The sequence below is a fragment of the Lampetra fluviatilis genome, chromosome 2, assembly GCF_964198595.1.
Source record: "Lampetra fluviatilis chromosome 2, kcLamFluv1.1, whole genome shotgun sequence".
Classification (NCBI taxonomy): domain Eukaryota; kingdom Metazoa; phylum Chordata; class Hyperoartia; order Petromyzontiformes; family Petromyzontidae; genus Lampetra; species Lampetra fluviatilis.
In genome coordinates, this window is record NC_136276.1 from 3,487,025 (window position 1) to 3,509,818 (window position 22,794).

General features: G+C 41.0%; 1 protein-coding gene across 4 annotated transcripts in view; it reads right to left on the bottom strand.

Moving 5' to 3' along the window:
• LOC144939811 (uncharacterized) overlaps positions 1-22,794 on the bottom strand; it is a 68,706-nt gene that overhangs the window by 30,775 nt on the left and 15,137 nt on the right. For 3 of the 4 annotated variants that reach the window (XM_078866730.1, XM_078866733.1, XM_078866731.1), the window contains 8 exons: positions 18,786-18,888; positions 18,101-18,196; positions 17,555-17,589; positions 16,928-17,118; positions 13,881-13,990; positions 9,769-10,125; positions 8,069-8,222; positions 3,449-3,507 (listed from right to left, as the gene is read on the bottom strand). In XM_078866730.1, the coding sequence (XP_078722856.1) occupies positions 3,449-3,507; positions 8,069-8,222; positions 9,769-10,125; positions 13,881-13,990; positions 16,928-17,118; positions 17,555-17,589; positions 18,101-18,196; positions 18,786-18,888 (1,105 nt within the window). The remainder of the gene's footprint in view (positions 1-3,448; positions 3,508-8,068; positions 8,223-9,768; positions 10,126-13,880; positions 13,991-16,927; positions 17,119-17,554; positions 17,590-18,100; positions 18,197-18,785; positions 18,889-22,794) is intronic. The other variant, XM_078866732.1, reaches the window with a different exon arrangement.

The window sequence follows — 22,794 nt, forward strand, 5'->3', positions numbered from 1 at the left end:
TTCGCCGAATCTAGCCCCTTCTATATCCCTTCCCACCATTCCCTGTCACGGCACTATGGACAAATAGCATGCCCACCAGTAACGGTTAAACCACCACCACCATCACCGTCCAGTTTTGTTGTCTCTCTTCAAATCTCTACATCCTTTTCGATTTCCATATCTACCTTTTACTTCATCTCTCTCACATAGCCTGATCCCTCTCCTCTGAATACTATACACCCTGATTACTAGCATGAGGGCATCTACTTTCTCTTTTGGCCGCAATACATCCGTAATTCAATCATTGACCGACACAGACTTTCAAATAATCCAAACTATTAAACTAAACTATTAAACCAGTTTATTTTAAAGATAAGGTCCACTGAGCTATATAGCTCTTTTTCAGAAGTGACCTGGCCACAAATGACAGCTTATTAGTAGTGGCTTATTACGTGGAAATTTAAAGCTGCCAAATACTCTAAACGAGTGTTTCTAAATGTGGAGGGAAAAACCGGAGCACCCCGAGAAAAATCCACGCGACCACAGGGAGAACATACAAACTGCAAATATATCAGTGTCAGGGTCGGCATCGAACCCATGACCTCCTGTATACCAGGCGAGGTAGTTATTACCCGCTCCGAGATGTCTGCAAGTTGTAGTGCTGAATCTCGGAATGCGCAAGCAGTTAGCCGTAATTTTATTTTGAGAGAAGCATAGCGCCGCTGTTTTTAAAAGACATTGTACTCACTGCAGAGAACTGTAGCAACAAAACCGCACTCAACGATAGCTCGTGCCAAACTGTGCCATACTCCCTCCCACATGGCCTTGTGGGAGCCTCGGTACATCTTCTGACCTCAAGACGTAACGATTTCCCTTCCGATTGGAATGGGAAAAGGTTAACATCTTGCCACCGTGGTGCTCCCATGTTGCATTTTCCACTCTTCCCTCAAGACGGGCCCACTCTGAAGTAATGGAGGCTACCATTATGGCTGCCATGAACTCGTGCTGACAAGACATCAGGGTGAGTAGAATGAGGAGCCCATGGATGCGAAGGCGTCTGATGGAGTCACAATTGGACTCTGTTGCAGAGTCGACGTGGGCTGTAATTTGGATGGCACATGTACTGGTGCAATCGAAATGACAACTTTATTGTTGCAAAAGGAGATGTAGCCCCTGATGACTAATTATCGTCTAATTATCTTCAACCACCATGCAATGTGAGTCAGGAGGGACCAAATGGCTATGTGCACGCACACCACACAAATACACAAACGTCTGTACGTGTAAACACCTGTGCATATGTGAGAATATTACAGCTGGGTCTGTTAGCACCATCATAGTGCGTACACACTCAAATATTAACTTGGTCAACAGAACCAATTTGTTTAAAACTAATATACATAATTAGTTTTAAATCAACGCTGTTTTATACAGTATTTGTGCAAAGTGTTATTTGCATATAAGCACTTAAAAATACATTTTAGAAAGAAGTTTACAAGCTACATTATTCTAATTTGTATTTAAGTGTGCATCTGTATAGGTCATTATGATTGTTGTGGATGCATCCACATGTTATATAAACAGCTTTTAATACACACAACTGATTAAATAAGCATGCTTGCATTCAAAATAGTGACGGGTGTAAATATCAATAACGATTTTTACACCGCCGGGCAAGCGAATGTATTAGCAGGCCAGCATTATTGTAATAACAGTCATGAGAGATTTCAAGCGATGTGTCTGCACGGGGCAAGATGTATATATACAGGGCATCTATTGGAACCAAGCTAAGAGACACAAGAATCAGAACAGTTTGTTATGTTGTGAGGAGATATGATGCCTTAAAACTGTGATTATTGTTCCCGCTGTATCAGCCTATCCAAAAGCACAGTGACCCAAACTATCTCAACAGGCTTAGTCACTGAAACAAAGCCATGCAAACCCTGGCGAACACACATTTCATGTGACGCAGTTGTGATTCAACAATATTAGCCAAGCTTGTGTCAAGACAACCAGCCACACATTCTCCACAAGAAACACGTCTCAGCAGCGCACCCTGAAAATAAAATAAAAAAATCAATAAAATATTACTATATCTGACACGGTGATGTGAAAAGAGGAAGCGGGTGATTTATATGTATTATTCCTGACAGTGCAGTGTGTGGTTCTGTGACATTCGGGTCTGGAAGGCTCACTTCTGTGTTCACATCACTGCAACTAATACATTTATATGCAAAGGCATATTCAGGGGGAGGATTAAACAATTATGTATGACGGTATTCAAAAGCAGCATTTTTACAGCAAGTCACAATTATTGCAAAATTTTAAGCAAGACCTTAGGGAAAGGGTGAATTAATCCACGGTGTTAAGCAGTTTCATATTCACATTGAAACGCAGGTTCATAACTATGCAGTTGGGAACGAGAGTGCGACTGTAATCGAGGTAGGGGGGCGCGCACACACAAACCTGCCTAGATTGTTTTTTTTATTTTTAAAAAGATATCTCAGCTACAGGAAAATTACAATCATTATCAGTCTAAAGGGCACAGATGCATTTGCACACTATACATACATGCATTCCACTATGTACAATACAGCCATAGTGATCAGTACAGAGTTAAAAGTGACCTAAATGATGTATAAAGGCAAGTCAACGCTCACCACTGTATACAAGGCTCCACATTCATAATCAACGTTTTTGGGTTTAGATCGCGTTATTTATAAATGTGTCGTAACCCTCCACCACCCGACACGGCCAATCAGTAAAAAAGTGTCACGTTGACAAAAGACAAATTAGTTCACTGCTTTAGCCCACCGGTGTGTTGAAGCGCAAAACCACAACATTTACAATTTGAGTACGACGTTTCGCTGGTAATTGCATCCAGCATCATCGGGCAATTCGCCAGAATGGTGAGGCTCTGCTGTGTCTCCCGTTCTTATATAGAGCAGCAGCAGGGTGACGTCATCATTAACTCATTGGAGAAGGCTCCACATGCAAGAATTTTACTATTTCGTATTGAGGAGGGCTTGGAGGAATAGGAGATGCCTACATTTCATTCCACCACAAATTAAGTCAGTGTTTATATATATACTGCTGGGCAAACAAAGCAGCTGTGTGATGAGCTTAATGTGGATATAGGAAGCTCCAATTGTTAAGTGACGAAGCATTAAATACAATCAGCCAGCAGTAGACGGAAAATGACAGCTTTTCATGGTGATGCATAATCCATGTGTGATTAGTGCAAGAACCGCTGTCATGCATTGGTAAATGTCTTACACTGAAAGCTATAAATCATGCACGGCTTGTAGCACCAGTGATAGCTCAGACAGTGGAAAGACTTGTATCCCACGACGCTGCTGAGGGAGGTCTTGCATGTGTTCTCGTCCACAGAGCAAATAACGTGCAATGCAACATGTAAAATACACCTGGCATGAGGGGGGTCCCGTTTGTGAATGAAGCGTGCAATCACCTGCTTGTGCGAGCACTGCGCTCCCATGGATCCTAAGGGCACCGCTGTGTTGCACATGGCTGCAGAAACAATACACGCGCACACTAGCATTAAAACACACACTTCCAGACCATTCCCTGATACATTACACGGCCCCTTTTCATACAGCAACCAAAGAAAAACCCAGAATGATAATTTTGCCTAGGAAGCGGCGCGTTAGGATTTATTGTGTGCAAGTGTGCATGTGAGCCACACGGGAAATGTGACCGATTCTCGGCTCGCGATGCGGCGAGCTAAAAATAGCATCACCTCCCTTGGGAGAACATGTGCAATCGCGCAGACGCATGAGGACGTGCAGACGCACGCGTGTACAAAGGCACTCGCATGCACGTAGGCTTTCACACACAAATGTACCTGCACACCTCCGATTATAATCAAGGTTGGTGAAGTACGGTGCGAGAGAAGTTCCCCATACATACTTTACACAAAAGCATGTGGCACATGCACGAGCATATGAACAATGTACAGCACACCTTTACAATATGAACAAAATAAACACGCACACACTTGCATAAATACACATCTTTGTCAGATAGACAGAGCAATGCCTACGCAAGCTTGAGAACAAAACCAATCTATATCCAGATTTGAAACATGTACTCTCATGAATGGCGGTCCTTTTCAGTCACAAAGCATGGACAAAACAGCACGCAGATACCCAGGCAAACGAGTTATAACTTCCATCGAAAAGGCTGTAAATAAAGGCTCTGATATTTTGCATATCAGGGTACACGGTTCAACTTACTACAGCCCATGTTACAAAGCGTATCCTAGTAATCCAAATACACATCAATACCATTTTCACCAATATCATTATCTGATATTCATGAAGTATTGCCATTCGTGACCATCTATTATGGCCAGTAATAAACACAAGGATATGGTTAGAAAGAATTATACCATGGTTAGAAGGCATTGTTTCTCCACTGCTGTGTTTTAGGATTAGTCGATGAAGGGGAAGCTTATGCTGAATGCCGATTCCAATCGTGCAGTTGGAATACTATAATAATATCATGTACTGACAGTTGGAATACTATAATAATGTCATATACTGACACCCAGCTGCCACCTGCTTCGATGGAGACACAAAACAAAGACAAAGATCCCCCGTATAGCCTTAAGACTGTTGGGGCAAGTACTGTTAGCGAGCACGTTTGTTGAAGGCTGGCACGGTACACGAGGGGGTGGGTGGTCAGCACCACGCCCGACCACCTTTGTCTCCCGAGTGGCGATGTTTACACACCGCACTAGGTACTCATTTGAGGTGCGGTCGACCGAGGGGATGCCCAGGAGCGATTCAGATAATCGTCACTGGTGTTGGTGGCCGTGAGCGGGAATCGAACTCGGGTTTCCGGGATCGTACCGCGGTCGTGCTAACCGCCACACTACCGCTCCCCACTAGACACATGCATACACATGCACACTCGAAATGCATGCAGTGCATGGAGTGCAGCTAAAGCACACACTCGCTGTGACATACACAGGGAAAACTTGCATACATTACCCCCACTGCCCCCTAATTCACCATCCTTCTGTGACTGCGCTTTGTGAAGCTTGACAGCTTCCTGACTGCTGCATTAAGCAGGCAGGTTTATTTAACATATAGAAATGTGATATTTCAATGTGCACAATTTGCCATTCAACTGTATGTACACACATAAATATGCACGTACACAGAAATACTACGCAAACCATTGCTTCTGTATCACAGCATTTATCTAGAGGGGGCTGGCAATTATGGCATACTTAACAAGGATATCATGCAATAAAAAATGTAGTACTTTTTGTGTATTCATTTTTAATATGTAGCCTTTAATAATATACTTACAACAACAAAAATTGTGAATAGTGCATATAGGTCACACCAGGCAAAGGTTCCATTCAATCAGCTATCCCACACACCCCACACAGTCTGCCTGCCAGCCACGTTGTCTGCCTTGAGAGGCCAACAATTGCTTAACCGCATCTTCCGCCGATTGCGTCTCTGCCATCCTCGTAGGCCACTTGCCGGAATCCGCATCGCCTCGCCACCCGTGCCCCTGGCCGATCCCACGAAATCCGGGGCCCCCGCTGAATTTTGTTGGCTGCACCTCACTTCTACCGTCACCTCATTGAGGCTGCGACTCACACGATGGCCAGGTTGCTGGTGGGTTTAGCCAGGCTTTTCAGCAAGCCAATTCAACTCTGTATTGTTTAGAGCCTGCGGAGCAAGCACGGCAGAGGGGGGGGGGGTGAGTATTTTCTGCGTATTGGTGAAGATCCAATACTGAAGGTTCCCTCCTGTGTGTCAGGACGTTGGTATTTAACTCCTGAACGTATTGCCATATGCAGGAAGGGAACTAAGTCTGAGGGTGGAATTGTTCCTTGCTCACCTTGCATAGCAATGCTTTCTATTATAAAGGATTGTTTTAACCAAGGGTCCAAACAAAGACGAGGGAGGCTATGGTCATCAAAATGGGCGAATGTAACGGGGCGCTGTATTAGGGTTAGTAATTGTGACGGGGTATGCGAGACACTACGATGTTCAGTTTAAGGGGTCTATAAAAGAAGATTTTGGTGATTAGTAGTTTAAGAAGAAAAATCTGGAATTAACTTCAGCACAGGTGAATTTTTTATATATGGTGTATTGTGATTAAATGTCTGAGATTGACAAGAAAAATGTACAAGGGTTGACTTAAAAATGTCTGATGTTACAGCAGCTGCTTTTGCTTTGTCACAAAAAGGTATGCATTTAGCCTCGAATGAACTCAGCAGCATAAATAAATCACTAAGATGAACTGATATAAACCAATACAGATAACCCTAGGTAGGGATGTATATTAAACAGAAACCTAGCCCCAGCATATTTTGTGAACTTGCTTCATGTCAAAATTGAAAACATTAAACCACAATGAATTTAACTCGATACAAATTATATCAAAATACTGCTAGACTATGATAATGAAAACAGTCACAATGACTAATGTAAGGCTTTTAATGGAGGCTTTTTCCCTTATGAGCAATGATGTCAGACGGAAATGCGCTGAAAATAAAGTGATAAATCCAACCGTGTGTGTATTTTTAATATCCCGTTCTTCAACAATAACTTCATAGCAAAAGCTAATTCAATTTATTTTCCAACAATCATTAATATCCTTACACTCTCTCCTCTTCGCCATTCTCACTGGATGTAGAGAACACGAATCGTGAGATTCAACCCCAAGGCGGTGGCAATGAAGCATTCACCAGCACCATTTGTGCCAAAGTTCCCTGCGTCAGTGAGAGCCAGCCATTCCATTCATCCCATATTCGTTTGATACAAACGTTTGGCTTCCAGCACCATGAGTTCATTGCTATTTACGCAGCTAGGAGCGCTTTGATGCTCGCCATCTCATTTACAAAGGAAAACTGGACAATAGTATATTAATTGTAAAACTCATAATATGGCCACTGACCAAACATGTAGACTCGTATATAAAAACCCATCTGGGCAGCAGTGGCAAATGAAATCCGAATTGGTCCTGACCAAGCCCACTTCACTAATCTGCACTAACAGCATGGCAAGGTATGTTCAAATCACCCCCACGACTGACACAGCATGGAAAGGCCTTCATCCAGCGGTGGATTGAAAAAGGGGTGTAAGTTTATATTTTAGTCAGATCTGATCCTACAATCCTGTGCCAACTAGCTCAATGATGAGCTTGCTGATGACTAGTTTATCTGTAAGTGGCATAAATGGAAAGATCAGCCACTAATTAGGTCAAAGGCATTGAACCAAGTATTTGTTCAATCAGATGGCAAATCGAATCGGGTGCATGTACAACACGTTTACAAGGGTAAGTAAGATCCATATGCATTCTCACGTACATGAAAACACAGCATTAACATAAACCATTCATGTATGCAAGCTGCACATATTGGGATATATTTGGCAAATAAGATGCTAGTTATGGGAACCTCATTTGCCAGTAAAAATATGATAATTGGTTTTTTACCCTTCTATCTGGCAACAAAACTGACACCTTTTTACAAGGAGTCATGTTTGCATAGACTGCAATACCTGCAGTCATAATACAAACAAAAGACATAACTCTGATAATGTGCACTGTCCTTGAAGTTGATTGGTCCACACCCGAGACAGCTTTCCTTAGAGCCTAGTCTCACATGGGTTGGACCAGATGACGCCAAAAGGCGCACAACTCAAAGACAATGCACCATCAGAGTATGAGAGCTCGGGGCAAGCATCTACACTATGGGAACCTCATTTGCCAGTAAAAATATGATAATTGGTTTTTTACCCTTCTATCTGGCAACAAAACTGACACCTTTTTACAAGGAGTCATGTCTTTTGTTTGTATTATGACTGCAGGTATTGCGGTCTATGCAAACATGACTCCTTGTAAAAAGGTGTCAGTTTTGTTGCCAGATAGAAGGGTAAAAAACCAATTATCAAGATGCTAGTTACATTACGGGATGAAGCGTAGTGGATGTTTCATTCAGAACAAGAGTCAACCACATGACTGAATAGGATGGCTGCTGTGTCGAAATGAAATCCTGTGCATTATGGGTTATGAGACAATATATAAACACAGCAGGTCTCACCTTGGTATGGGTTTGGCTGGGGGCCTCTCCACTGTTGGTTGTGATGCTGATGGGGCATGGTGGAGCTGGAGCTGCTTGTAGGAGTGTGTTGGAGCCCCATGTACTGTTGCTCACGCAAGCCCTGGGTACCATCCACATCGCTGAAGGACTGGCTCTGTTAAAATATACATGGAGATATGATCAGCTTAACACCCATGAATCAATAACTTACCTTCAACTAATCTTGAGCCGGCTAATATACAGTCTCTTTTGCAAAAGATGCGATTATATTTATTATGCTTGTTTACCCCAAAAAATCCCCCAAGAGTTGCACGATTAATTTTAGGAGGGTCCTGCCAGGTAACTGCATGAGGTTTAAGATCACAATTTTCAATATTAAGAGCACAATCGGAACAGATCATTCTCGCATATGTACGAGCATGTTAGAGTTCTTATTGACGAAAAAAATTAGATCACTAAACCAAATTAGCGAAGCAAATTTCACACACCAAAGGCGTACATTTTTTTTCTTACACAAATTGTCAAAGCATAATACACCGTGACAATATGAATAATTTAAGTGCACAAAATTAACGATATTTTACAAACACCTGTGGACAGATGTAATCTATCACAGGGACAGATCAAACATGTTAATTATAAAAATATATTCATTGGGTGTACGTGGTGCATTTATTCAGAATGGCAGATGCATTAGGGAAGATAAGTCTTTACACATCTAAGATTCTCAATACACATGCGGGGATACCTTTGCCTGTCTCTCACTGTCCCACAAATCCCTTACAACTCCCTCCTAAAAAAAATCTTCAATTAGAGAAGAACCTGGACTGAGCCCTCATCTCCACGAAGTGGTATTTATGGTCTGTATCTGCGGATTAGCAGTGTACAACCCTCCATTCCCCCCACGATTCTAGAATTTCCTCCTGGGATTTCAGCAATTCCTGGGAAAGAAGTGCAGAAGAAGTATGCTCTGGAGTTACAAGGGAGCACCGTTGGGACAAATCCACACAAATTCCTGCAGGAGCCACAAAGTCACGTAGCCTGACTGCATTATATCTAAAATCGTAAGCATCGTAGGTACAAGTCGATGTTCTAATGGGTGCCCACTGAGCAAACACCAGGTTTCTTGAGGTAAATTGCAACACATGCTGGTCTTCAGCTATGTGGTACAGATCATCCTGATGAAGATGATGTTGTTTTATGATAAATTAGAATACCTGTCTATCTTGTTCCAAATTTAAATACTTGTGTTGCTTTAATAAAGACCTGGGGCATTAGCCCTTGTGCTCTGTCTGCAATATTAAGACAGGCACTGTATTATGATGCACGTTTGCATTGTAATGGCGATGCTGATTTTTATAATTGGTTTTTTACCCTTTTATCTGGCAACAAAACTGACACCTTTTTTTACGAGGAGTCATGTTTGCATAGACCACAATACCTGCAGTCATAATGCAAACAAAAAAACACAACTCTGATAATGTATGCACTGTCCTTGATCAGAGTTGTGTTTTTTGTTGCATTATTATGACTGCAGGTATTGTGGTCTATGCAAACATGACTCCTCGTAAAAAAAAGTGTCAGTTTTGTTGCCAGATAAAAGGGTAAAACACCAATTATCATATTTTTTACTGGCAAATGAGGTACCAATGGTGCTGATTTTTATGTTTACAACATCAGCATGAGCTTAATAAATGTACCTGCTGTTGTTGGAGAGCTCGGTTGCCAGTAGATGTATGGCCACGGTTGCCATGGCCCGCATGCCCCCCATGCATCTGCGTGCTCCTAGAGGGCCCAGGAGCCTGGTGGTGGTTGTTGTTGTTGTTACGCCCCCACGCCGGATGGCCGTGCTGCGGACTCTGGCCGCACGGGAGCTCGGCGTGGCCGGGTGACGGCACGCCCCCGGCAGGCAGGAAGGGCGACCTCTGCAAGGCCCAGTGGTTGAGGAGAGCCTGTTGAGAAGGTGGGCCGGCAGGGTAGCACACACCTGCACTGGGCTGGGTCTGTCCTGAAAACCTGGGATCCCCCCCACGCATGTGAACCATCCGGCCCCCATCCTGAAAAGGCACGCATCACGGGCATGCATGCGCATTCTCTTACACACTGTCATGGGACGGAAGACCATTCAGGTTCATTCATTTACACGCTTGTTTTGACCAAGCCGAAGGTTTTGCATTCTCGACGTTAAATTCGGCTTAAAGAAAAGACAATAAAAAGCTGTGTGGGTCATGCAATCATCCAATTAGCTGCATACGACAATAGTACCGTACACAACAGAGATTGGCCAAACAGGCACATTAATCTGAACATTAATTCAAATTCTGATTTATTCACAGCTAGTACACATTAAATTACACACAGCACACCTTATATAAATGTTATGATTCACCATGGAGTCCATCTACAACTCGTGTGGTTATGTGTATGTCATACCAATAACACACTATTTATTTATACTGGATAAATCAAAAGAAAGTACACATTTTAAACTGGTAATAAATGCAAATTCGACGATATTCTAAATACAACATATATAACCCATTTATCAGACACATTCACATATACATGAATAATACACATTAACATGCATACCCACAATGTGAGCATTTATAGTCTGAAAAAACATTTACAACCGCCTCTGCTTTTAACTTTGCATATCAACACCACAATGTGCGATTGAAAAAAAATATCAACACTGTTAGCACAGGCAGAAACATAATGTCTTTACAATGGTTTCAATAAGGAAACAATGTACTAATGAGTAAAGATTCACAGATATGCAATATATAAATAAGGCAAAGCATGGAGTGTAACATCATAACAACGCAGTCAGAATTGTGTGATGAATGGAATGAAGTATCTTCAGAGTCAAGTTATAATAGCAATGGTGTATATTTACAAAACAGCTTCGAAATAATGCTAATGTAACAGCGCAACATTTTAATAAGGAAAATTACTGCAAAGGGCAGCGTTGCAATCGTGATGTAAAAATATACCATAACAATGCTGCACAGAATTGCAATGGCACTAAATAGTTTTGTGATAACAGTTTAAAAAAATATGAAGTTGCAATAATGTAAGATTGGAATACCGTTAGGCAATAAATGCAGCATTGCAATAATGCAGCAACGTATATTTAACGGTTTCCAATTATGCTCCAGTGCAGTGCTCTCAGGGGCAAGCAGAGATGATAATCAAAGAGGGGATAATAGCAGAGAAGAGGGGGGGGCAGACGAAAGGGAGGAGGATAAGGTAGAGATCATAAGACAGGAAATGGGCAGGTAATAAAAAAATGAGCTGATGGGGAAAAGCCAAAATGAGAGAGACAGTGAGATGGAGAATGGGAAGCGTGGTATACTCGAAATTCAATTAAGCGAGGACAACTGTGAGAGAGACAAAGAAGGGAGAATGAAGAGGTTGGGAAATGTATTCGGTCACATGGGAAGAGAGACATGACGCAGTGGGTGGAAAGTATGTAAACAGAAGGAATGAGATGGGAAAAATTAGAGGGAATACTAAACCGAGAGAAAGGGGGAATTAAGATAGGGCCAGGAAGAAAGAGGGAATTAACAAAGAGAAGGTATAGGATGAGAGCAGGGCAGAGAAAATACATTATTTATGAACAGTAATTCTCACTGATAACTGTCAAATGAGATCACATGGCGACTGCACAATCCCCCAGCCCCCCGGGCTCACCGTGACGCACATCCACACATGGGTTGTGACGCACCCACTAGTGAGCCAAGGGGCACACAGTATGGAGCACGCACGCGCACACATATAGGCGCTCAAAGAGACACGTAATTGCACAGAGGCTGTGGGACCAGCGGAATAAGACACACATTTTGACGAGCTTTTAGAATGTTTTTCATTGCAGTTGTTCACCTAGCTCAACAAATAACAAATGTTCAATTGATATTCACCATAATCAGCCACAATCTATCTTTTGCCGAAAGCCTCCCCAAGCCGTTGCCATCACTCACAATCTCACGATGGGACAATCCATATCGCTCATGCACACCAGCAGATTTCATTGCTCCATCTCCACGTTTGGATGGACTTGTGGCCAGGTGCCCTCCTCCGGCTGCCACTTCGTCATGAATCTCAACCACCAGCCACCATCTCATATAGCAATGTGTCCTGCCCAAACTAACTTAAGTCAAAATGATGTATCTAACATATGCGTATTCTCTGTCTGCCTCCCAGTCTAACTCCAAGCAAGCACCTTATCATGCTGCCATACACTTTTAAACGGTCCCTTTGACAATGTCTATGTTTTTATTACATACACTATCCATACACATTTACAGACATGATTAAATTTACATATGAAATTATTTCAACTAAAACGTGTCTTTTATACATACTTTAATGTTAGTCACATTCTTAATGTCTGCTCTACTCTGTCTGGACAACGGTCATTGACAAGATACCCAACAATGCATCACGGTTGGCTACGTACGGTGAGAAAGAACTTCAACATGCATACACTTTTGTAGCAATGTATTGCACAATATTTATTTACAAACATAGTCTAAAAATTAGAGCTGGAACTATGCATTCATGCATGCGTGACAATCAATTCTTCATCCCAAACCAAACAGCTTGCCAAAGATAAAATCATTCATTCACGCAAATAATATGCAAATGATATGGTAATATTATGGTAATTTATGAATGACACATAATTGGGAGAGGTGAAATGTGACAGAGCAAGATAAAATGGGCCAACATATAAATTTGAATAAAAGAAAAAAAAACTGTCGAAACGGAAGTGCAAAATAAAATACAATTTAAGAAAGACGGTCTAAAATGCATGGCTGTGCACAAAACCGTAAAAAAGACAAACAATTGAGAACTACAAGATTTGAACGAGAAATTACAAAAAAAACAGACCTCTATGTCAAGAGAATTCTGAAGGCCGAAGTGCAGTGAGAATTTGTATTCGTTCATAGCATTTTATTGCCACCAAATCCAAGCAGGAATTGGTCAATTTTGCATCATTCATTTACATTAACAGTATGTTGACTTAAAGCTTTCGTGACTGCAGGAATACATATTCTATGGGTTTTTCGGTGAAGCAATGTAGATAGAAAAATAATAAAAATATCACGACATTTCGATCACAACACAAGCAATCACCTGAATACGATTGCTTGTGTTACGATCGAAACGTCGTGATATTTTTTAATTATTTTTCTATCTACGTGGCTTTACCGAAAGACCCATAGAATATTAACAGCATCATTTAAAAAATCTACAAATTCACAATCATTGACTATAATGCAAAACCTCTGATTCAAGTATCGAATCGCCACACATGAATGATGCGATGCATTGAATCACGAGGGAATTGAATCGTTACGACCCTACTTAAGAATACCTGGGCATTGTTGGCATCTTAACTTTAGCTCAGACAGTTGGGAATATCAATTAGCTGGCACACATTGTATGTATTAAACTGATCACATTTACACCATGTGAATTATAATTATAAAGTCTTTATTCAAGTGGAGGGAGGCAAGTGTGTATAATTAACTGCAAAGAGTAATTTACGGTCACATGACAGTGAGTACTCATAAAAAACTGAAGAGGTAGTGTTGACGACAGGCATGGTCATTTTCAAGCTTAGCTTTTAAGGGAAATTACATACTGTAGCATTTGCATTGAGGCAATGGGTTAGCAAGTTGGAAAATTATGCTTATATACTCACGATGCAGATAGGTTAAGGTCGTTATGGTTTAATTATAGAGCAGGATCCGATTTTACACTGCATGCCAATCTGCCAACACAGTCTCCACCACAACCGCACCTGTGGAAGTGCAGGTCCCCGGGGCATCTGGGACTGGCAGTTGACCAACGTGGAGCACCGACTTTCACCAAAATGCGCGGCCGCCTCGGCAACATTCATCTGCGCTGCAGCTGTAATTTAAATAAACATAATACATTTTTTATAAAATCACAACATAGCGAGGATTTTTTTACGATTATGCATAAATTATCCCCCTTTTATGATATGCCGCTGAAGACAATGATGGTAATGATAATTTTGCTTGACTCTTTCCTTTTATTCAAAGATGTAAATGCTTTCACAGCTGGAAGGTGAACAGCCAGGGGAAATTATGTCAACAAAAATAAAGATGCTCTGTCAACTAATGGGATTATTTAAATCCTGCATACCGCCACTTGTAGACTATTTACAAGCTTCTATGCAAAGAGACATAAAAACAACCATGATAATTTACAGCCTTTTGTAAATCCGCTGCTGGATGAAGGCACTCCAATGCCATGTCAGTAATTTGGGTTATTTGACCATATTAGACCATGTAAGCTGCATAGCTGGGAATCAAACTCGGTCACTGGGCTCACATGGCAGTACTCTACAGGGAATAAAACACAAAGTCCTTTATTGTGGTAAAGACAACTTCAAAGTAAAACAAACTTACTTTGTGGCAGCCAATAATTATGCAGATTTAATTGGTGGGAACAATGCAGCTATTTCCAACGAGCATCTCCTGTGAGTCACAGCAGCAGTGCCAATTTGGCCCATTTCATAGCAACACAATTAGATTAAATCTTGACTGAAAGCTTTCGTGACTGCAGAAATTCATTCTATTTGGGTCTTTCGGTAAAGTCACGTAGATAGAAAAATTGCAGTTCACCTGCTGTATTTTTTCACCTGAAGGCAATTGCCCGTGTTGCGATCGAAACCTCGTGATTTTTTTTGTTATGTTTCTATCGATGTGACTTTACCGAAAGACCCAAAGAGTACAATTATATTAGTCATACAATAACTTTGCACCAAAATTTCTTTTTTTTTTTAAGCAATTTTACCGATTAGTGGCATTAAACCAAGAGAGAAGTGCAGAGCGGAAATACGCCACCGCTGGCTCGCCGAGTCACAGCGTCGTGCGACACCGCAGATCAAGTCTGGCCAAGGCTTACAAAAATAATATGTGGATCTGGTTCAATACACGCCTCCAGACTGGCACTGCTCTTCGATGGCAGCTTGACAGCTAAGGTTTCACGGAAAATGTTACGTCTGTTCCCACATCCACCACAAGAATGTGAATAAGGACAAATGCAGGTTACACGTGTATTATAGTTAAGCACGAGTAGATTAATTACACACTGTTATTTGGACATGTTAATACCACAACAATTTACACGTAAATTTTTAAGGTAGAGTGTAAAAAAACCTTATTTAAATATGTATCATTCATATTGCGGGGTCTAAGGAAAAAATACTGAAAATGTTCAATCCTAGATTTGCTCAATAAACACACAAAACTATTATCAAAAGTTCTAAATAATTAAAACCCTCTTACAAATTTGAGCCTGCAATTTAGATGTATATATAGTCTTTTTATTCCCTGCATCCAGATTTTTCCAGTTTCAATATATTTGTAACTGGATGATTATGCGCTGTGAACACGTCAAACAAGCACACAATCTAATAAAAACGTGTGGACGTAAATCTCCTGCCAGCATGAAATCACATTAAGGGCCACATTGTGCCTCTCAAATGCATAGTCAGGTTGAGAGCATTACCCTGCAACTGCTAAATTGCCAGAATGTACTTTCACAAATGTTCACCAGGGAAACATGCTAATGTGGAGAGGTGGGGGTGCCTTTCTAGGCTACATGCTGACCAATGCAATACTTTGCATATGAAAAATCTAGAAGTATTCATATCAGCACTCTGTACCATCACAGGACACGCATGAAAGAGAGCAAAACAGCTTCATAGGGCCTCTCGTTCTGAAACAAATAATACATATATTTTTGTCTTGAAACCAAATTATCCAATGCCAAATTACAATAATCTATTTAATAAGGAGAGTTTCACCGAGTCTCGCGACTCTTTTCTTGTCAGAGTTCAGCATCGGCACATTTGGCCAATTCCAAAAATGAGTGTTTGGAATGTTGGAGGAAACCGGAGAAACAGGCTAAAACCCACGCAGATCCTGAGGGTAAAGATGAACACTGCTGTCTCTTGCCACCTCGCAACCCCCAAACATACAACACCTAGAGTGCCAGGGTGTTCACCCATCTCTGTTTTGCTTCAGGGATCTAATACGATTAGGCATATTTACGGTTATTTTTTACAAGGGAAATTCACAATTGTACACAAAACTTCAATCATTTAAAAATAAATTCTACTTACAAGTCCAATCAAACCCATAACTAAATTTTATATCTACGAATGAAATTTTTAGCTGCTCAGTTTTAAATCAAACAATCTATTGGAAATGCTCCATAATAACTGTCCTTGAACTGTCACTATTAATAAAACACATTTTATGTTGGCAGCCACAGAAAATCAAAACAAACGACAGATTGTACAGGCCTTCGACGAAGTCCTTCAATGTTATATTTAAATTGCAATGATCCAAAATGAGCATCATTTAAATTTTTTATTACGGTTCAATAATCTTAGATCTTACCAAGTAAGCCCAAATACAAACCTTGGTGTATTTGAAAGATACAGGGGGCATATATACAATGTTAAAAAAAGAAATGTCTCCATAAAAATAAGCCAATATATTTTCATGGATAGAACTGATATTTACACAAGCAAAGGAAAGCCAATGTCTATACCTTAAATAAGCCATGCTAATATCAGGCAAATACTGCAGTGCTTTTTCCAAGGCCCAGTAATAGGCACAATATTTTACTGCAATTCAACATGAACAGTTTTGAATAACCCAGGGATTTATAAAAATAATATTTCAACGAAATCTTTTTTTATAAATCCCTTGCCTCCTGCAGAGCATGGATGAGTGAAATTCCACTTGTGCTCCTTTTACCTTTATTTATTCATGCGACTTTCACAAACGGCCTCAAGCGTGGACTTACCGGAGGTGGCGTGTGTGGCGATCCCTCCACCCTCACCGGCGCTCTCAGCTCTCCGCAGCACGGACACGCCTGCGCGTGACGGGTGCCAACTTCCCGGCTCTGCATCGGCGCTGTGCATTCGCCGCACGCCCAGCCCCCCCACCTTCCCCGGTGGAGCGCAGCGCTCACCGCTCTTCTCTCCCTTGCCGTTCCTGAGAAAACATGTGCTCATTACTTACCAGCCGTGCGATAACAAGCAGACAACCGTAACAAGCATTGGCACAAACATTTCTCATTACTTTAAAAGTATTGGGACCAAAAAAAACACTTTACCAAGTGTGGTATAATAAGCAGCCATTTTCGTGTCATCACAAGGAACGCATGAAACAATTGCGATCTCTGGAATATCAAGCAGTGGTTATCTTACCAGTCCTGGAACAACGACTCATATACAAACTCGTAGATATATATCAAGATTGAACACATTGTTATTCCATTGCAAGAAAGATCAACTCTCAGAGTTAGTGGTACCCTTTTCAAGTGGCCAAGACAAGACATGCAAAATGCATGGGAAAGTGTCAACTGAGTGGAGTGATGTGGCGGTCAGATACATGGGGGGGGGGTGGGGGAGGATGGGATGCATCTCACCCGTTGGGCTTGCTGGGCTCACTCTGCATGGGCGACTTAAGGCAGAGCACAGATACACACGTACACAAAGACAAACACATGCATAATCATGCATAATCATGCTGAGAGTGATAAAGATCCAACAACTGTAAGAGAATGGCAAATATCATGATTACCACCCTAGCACAACTGGATTAAGATGTTCATCAAGTGCTTTTGTATTCTCTAAAGAACCAGTCATGAAAGCTTCAAATCAAGATTGCCTTTCTATTATTCTGCATTGTTTATTTATGGATCTTGAATCCAAATTGCTTAGATATCTCAAATAAAAGTTATGCATATATTTCATTTGCACGTAATGTGACACCGTAGCCATTCTACATGGTTCTCTTTTGGTAATATGTGGATGATTGTTACATCTCGGTCATTTTTATTATGCAGTACTTGATGTGTAACATAGCACAATATACAAGCATGCAAGAACTACATGTTAGACGTAGATTGGGCAAGGTGTATGAAATCTGCCATTGACATGGTGGCGATGAATGAATAAAATGCACATTAAACCTGGTTGAAGATGCGCTCCCTAGCGAGCCGATATTCTTCTTCGCGCTCCTCCAGCGATTTGGAGCGTCGGTCCAGTGCCATGGCTGGACCGTGAGACTAAACGCACGAGTGAAAAGTCAGAGGTTACATACACAGGGCCCAACAATCACCAATAGGGATCTCAACATTTTGAGTCTCACCTTTGTGGGGCACTTGTGCTATGACCTACATCGAGTGCAAATTTAAGAGTAGAATAATAAAGCGGGTTTAGTCTGTTCAGCGTTTCATTAGTGGCTGATCTATAGGCAGCATCACAGAAGTCAAAAAGTGGTAGAATGATAGCTTCAACAAATTTGCAGGTACAATTGAATGGGAAAACAATGTTTATATATTTATAAAAACCCTATTTTTATGTGATTTTCTTTGAGATCTGACCAATATGAGGTTATAGTTTATTTGTGACTTAAGTACCAACGTTCACTAGCAGGAATGGAAACCAAATGACTGCGAACTTAGCGTGGGGTTCACTTAAGACCACACAGATCTACAAAGTCACAAACATCGGCAACTTTTTGAGTATCTACATTGACCTCCACCTTCCTTTTATAACATCCAGTCAATCGCATGCACCATATTGTCACAATCTCAGAGAAATTTATTCAAATTAAGCTGGGTGCCGAGGGCTTGGAGAGACTCGTGGGCTCACCTGCTGCGAGCTGGCTGGCGGGCTCTCGCGCTTGAGGATGAGCTTGCGAGGGGTGGGGCTGCTCTCCTCCACTGCAAAGTGCTCTTTGAATCGCTGTAGGGGACTGTGACACGCAGTCACCAACGAGAGACACGTTCCCGTCTTTGTGTTAACTCGGAACAGACCATTCATTCGAGCACCGATGGCAAATGTCTGCTATAGCGGCCACAGCGCGCAAATGGTGAGATTGTATGAATAATAATACAGTTGTGTTAAGATGTTGAAACACCAAAGATACCGTTTGCAAGGAATCAAGTTTACATTAACCACACGTACTTGTGGTGAACATGCAACCAAAACATGCTCTGATAAAATATGCATTGTCTTTGAAACCGATCCTCCACCAGATATATGATGGCATAAGCCATATATTACACATTTGATTCGTGCATGTGTTACGTGCAATTGAAAGTCATCAAATACTAAGTAAAAACTGCGTTGTAATCCCATGACATACACACTCATAAATAGCCAGAACATGGCATTTCCAATTGCTTTCCCAGTTTCATGTCATTTGCCGGCTGTAAGTTTTTATCCGGAGGTGGGATTGTTATCACCATTCCCAGTGTTAAGATATTTTCACCATACTGATGTCACCTGCTTCACCAGTAGGAACTGTTATATATATGCCAACTGAAAATGTTTCATCAAGAAACCTTTACAAAAAGCAATTCTCATCATGACTCATGGTGTGAATTGCAGTCTTCAACCATAATCCAATCTCTGGCCTCTATTTATGTGATATGAAAAAGGACCATTGGCATGGTGTTTTTGACGAATGTGTCGAGCGTAATGCTTGATCCGTGCAAGATTTAGGCCGAGTCAACCTACATCAAATAAACGACCTAAGAGATATGAATTGCCGTTGTTGTACAATATAATTTAAGTATATACCTGCACATTTGTAAAAATGTATCGTAAAGGTTTTAATTTTTAGTTATCTAGCCCATTAATCAATCAGTGAACTGGAGTGCCACACATTGCATGGAAAGCTGGACGGTCAACCAATAATAATCTCGACTTTCATTTTGCATATGTTAAGTAGTGTTCTTCATTGAATTAATAAGTCAAGTGAAACCCAGTCATCACTTTAAAGGGCATCGACACGAAACGCTGGCCAATGGTGAGGCCCTAAAGGTGCAAAGGTAAGGAACGCTAGAGCCTTGCTGTGGAAGCCAAACAAGCAGCGGTATTGTGGCCTTCAACTTATTTTACGCCATACGTATCCAACCGTGCTAATAGGAGGTGTGAGACTTAATGTTATGCACAGCCTGTGCCCAAGTTGGCTGATATAGATTACCCCACTGGACATTACCTAGACCAGTATAAATGAGATGCTAATTTTAAAACTACATTATGAGTGTGCAACGTGGCTCCAGATATCAAGGTTATGAAGCAGCCACTGTGCATCCTGGTGGAGAATGCCAGTGTAAGCCATGTCCCATCAGTTTGTTAAAGTGATTTAAACCATCCACTAAATCCTCCACTGCTGACGTCTTCTGTGTATTAGCTGGACGAAATCTCTAGCAATGGATCCATACCGTTTAAAGCACAAGGCGCAATATATATATAGCGCTGTGACAATGAACATTGGATATACATTTTACTTAGAAATCTTACCTATAAACGTAATTTTTAGTCTGTCCATCTGTCTGTCTCTGTGTCTATGTGCAGGGAACTTGCGAAGGATTTGGCTCGCGTAAAAAAAAAGTAGCCGGGTACCACACCGTAAACTCCGTGGTGACCTAGCGCTATTCCATTTTCCCATCCGTCAACTTGCAAGTAGTTGCATTAACAATTGAGTGTAATTTATCATTATTTATTTATTTCCTCGCGCCGCTAACTGCTGCAATCATAGCAGCTACCACCACAGAATGCACTGCTGTAATCATAGCAGGTACCACCACAGTCAGTATGCACTGCCATAATCATAGCAGGTACCACCACAGTCAGTATGCACTGCTGTTATCATGCCAGGTACGACCAGTCACTATGCACTGCTGTAGTGATAGCTGATACCACCAGTCGTTATGCACTGCTGGAATCAAAGTAAATACTGCTATGGAGTTGGTAGATACTGCTATATACAGTTAGTAGATACTAAAACAGTCAGAATATACCACTACGGTTAGTAAATACTGCTACAGTCAGTACATACTACTATACAGTCAGTAGATACTACTACGGTTAGTAGCTACTGCTATAGAGTCAGTAGATACTATAGAGTGAGTAGATACTGCTATACAGTTAGTAGTTACTACTATAGTCAGCAGATACTACTATAGAGTTAGTAGTTACCACTATAGAGTCGGTAGATACTACTGTAGGGCCAGTAGATACTACTATGGTCAGTAGTTACTGCAATCAGTAAATACTACTATACAGTCAGTAGATACTACTGGCTCAGGAGATACTACTGTACAGTCAGTAGATACAACTACAAAGTCAATAGATACTCCTTACTCTGTTGAATGTAGGGTGTGTACGTATATATACCTACACGGGGGTAAATATTTTTCTGAGGGGGGCATTGACAATTTTCGAAAACCTTTTACATCAACTATTTACCCTCCACTTTCTATAACTTTTTGGGAATTCTGCAAGCCTCTTATAATTTGGCTCGTGGATAAATGGACAAACGGCCCACCGGGCTTTCACAGTAGTTTTGAAATATCTTTTTTGCCCGGGCAACGCCAGGTACTTCCCGCTAGTGTTATATAAATATGTTTAATCTAACATATTGATTACATTAACATGGAATTTTATTGCAGAAAAGTTAAACTACTTTGGACAGTCAAAACGGAACTATATTTCAGGCTTTACTATGCCCACTCACAGCAATTTCATTGATTGATGTGCTACTGAGTTGGAGGTCTTTGAAGGAACTGGTTCTTTTATGCCTATCTCTATCTTAATATACATGTAATATTGTAAGATGCCCATTTGCTTTAAGGAATTTTCTCCTTCCACATGTGTTCATATTTTGTATTATTTATTCACACACGAGTATTTTATACTACGTATTTTTGTTTACCTTTGTGATCCAAACACAACGATATGCAGTGACCAAAAATTTCATCTGTATTGAAAATATACAAAGTAACACTTTAATGCGCTGTTACATTGTATGCAATGTTCAAAGTCGGTATTAAATTCAAATATACCTACCACAGAAAATCTGCTGCATTCATTTTCACTTTCTAAGATTCATAAATAAAATTGTAATGTATATTATTCACAGCAAATACCAAAGTCTTTGGCGGAGAACTGATCGTTTAATCTGCATGTTCCAGGGAACGCAACGAGCCACCATCCCATGCACCATCTGCCTCTAGCACACTCTGTGCAGTCCATATGACTCATGCACTGTGGAGAGCTTGCTCAGAAAAATGGTGCCAAATTCCAATCAAACGCTAGTCCTTCACGTCAGAGCTAAAAGTGTCTAGTTGACTTTGAACACCTGCACAAGTGTGTATGTGTAGGGGTGCAGTGATAAGCACATTGTGCTCTGAACCCAGTTACAAGGGTTCAATTTAGGGGGGGTCTAAAGATTCCGATTCATTGACAAATATTGAGTTGTAAACTTCATGATACCTGCATAGAAATGCATGTGATAAGGTGTTTTCCAATTTATTCCAATTTATACTGTTATTTAAGCTAATAAGGTGAAAAAAAAGCTACACAACAAGAACACAAATAAGAAATTACATGAAGGATAGTGAATATTAGACAATTTATCAAATCACCATCCATATCAATTCCCAGAGCAATGGAAATAGGTCTTGGGCCTCACCTCGGCCAACTGGGGCTAAATGAATACCTGATACAATGTGTAAACAAACACTGGGGGAGATAAACAATCCAGGTATGGTACTGGCCGCACCACCCTCTTGTATGTTATTCCAGCCTTATTATGTGCTCAGGGATATAATTTATTCCTATGATTGAAAACGAAAAAAGAGACCTTGCG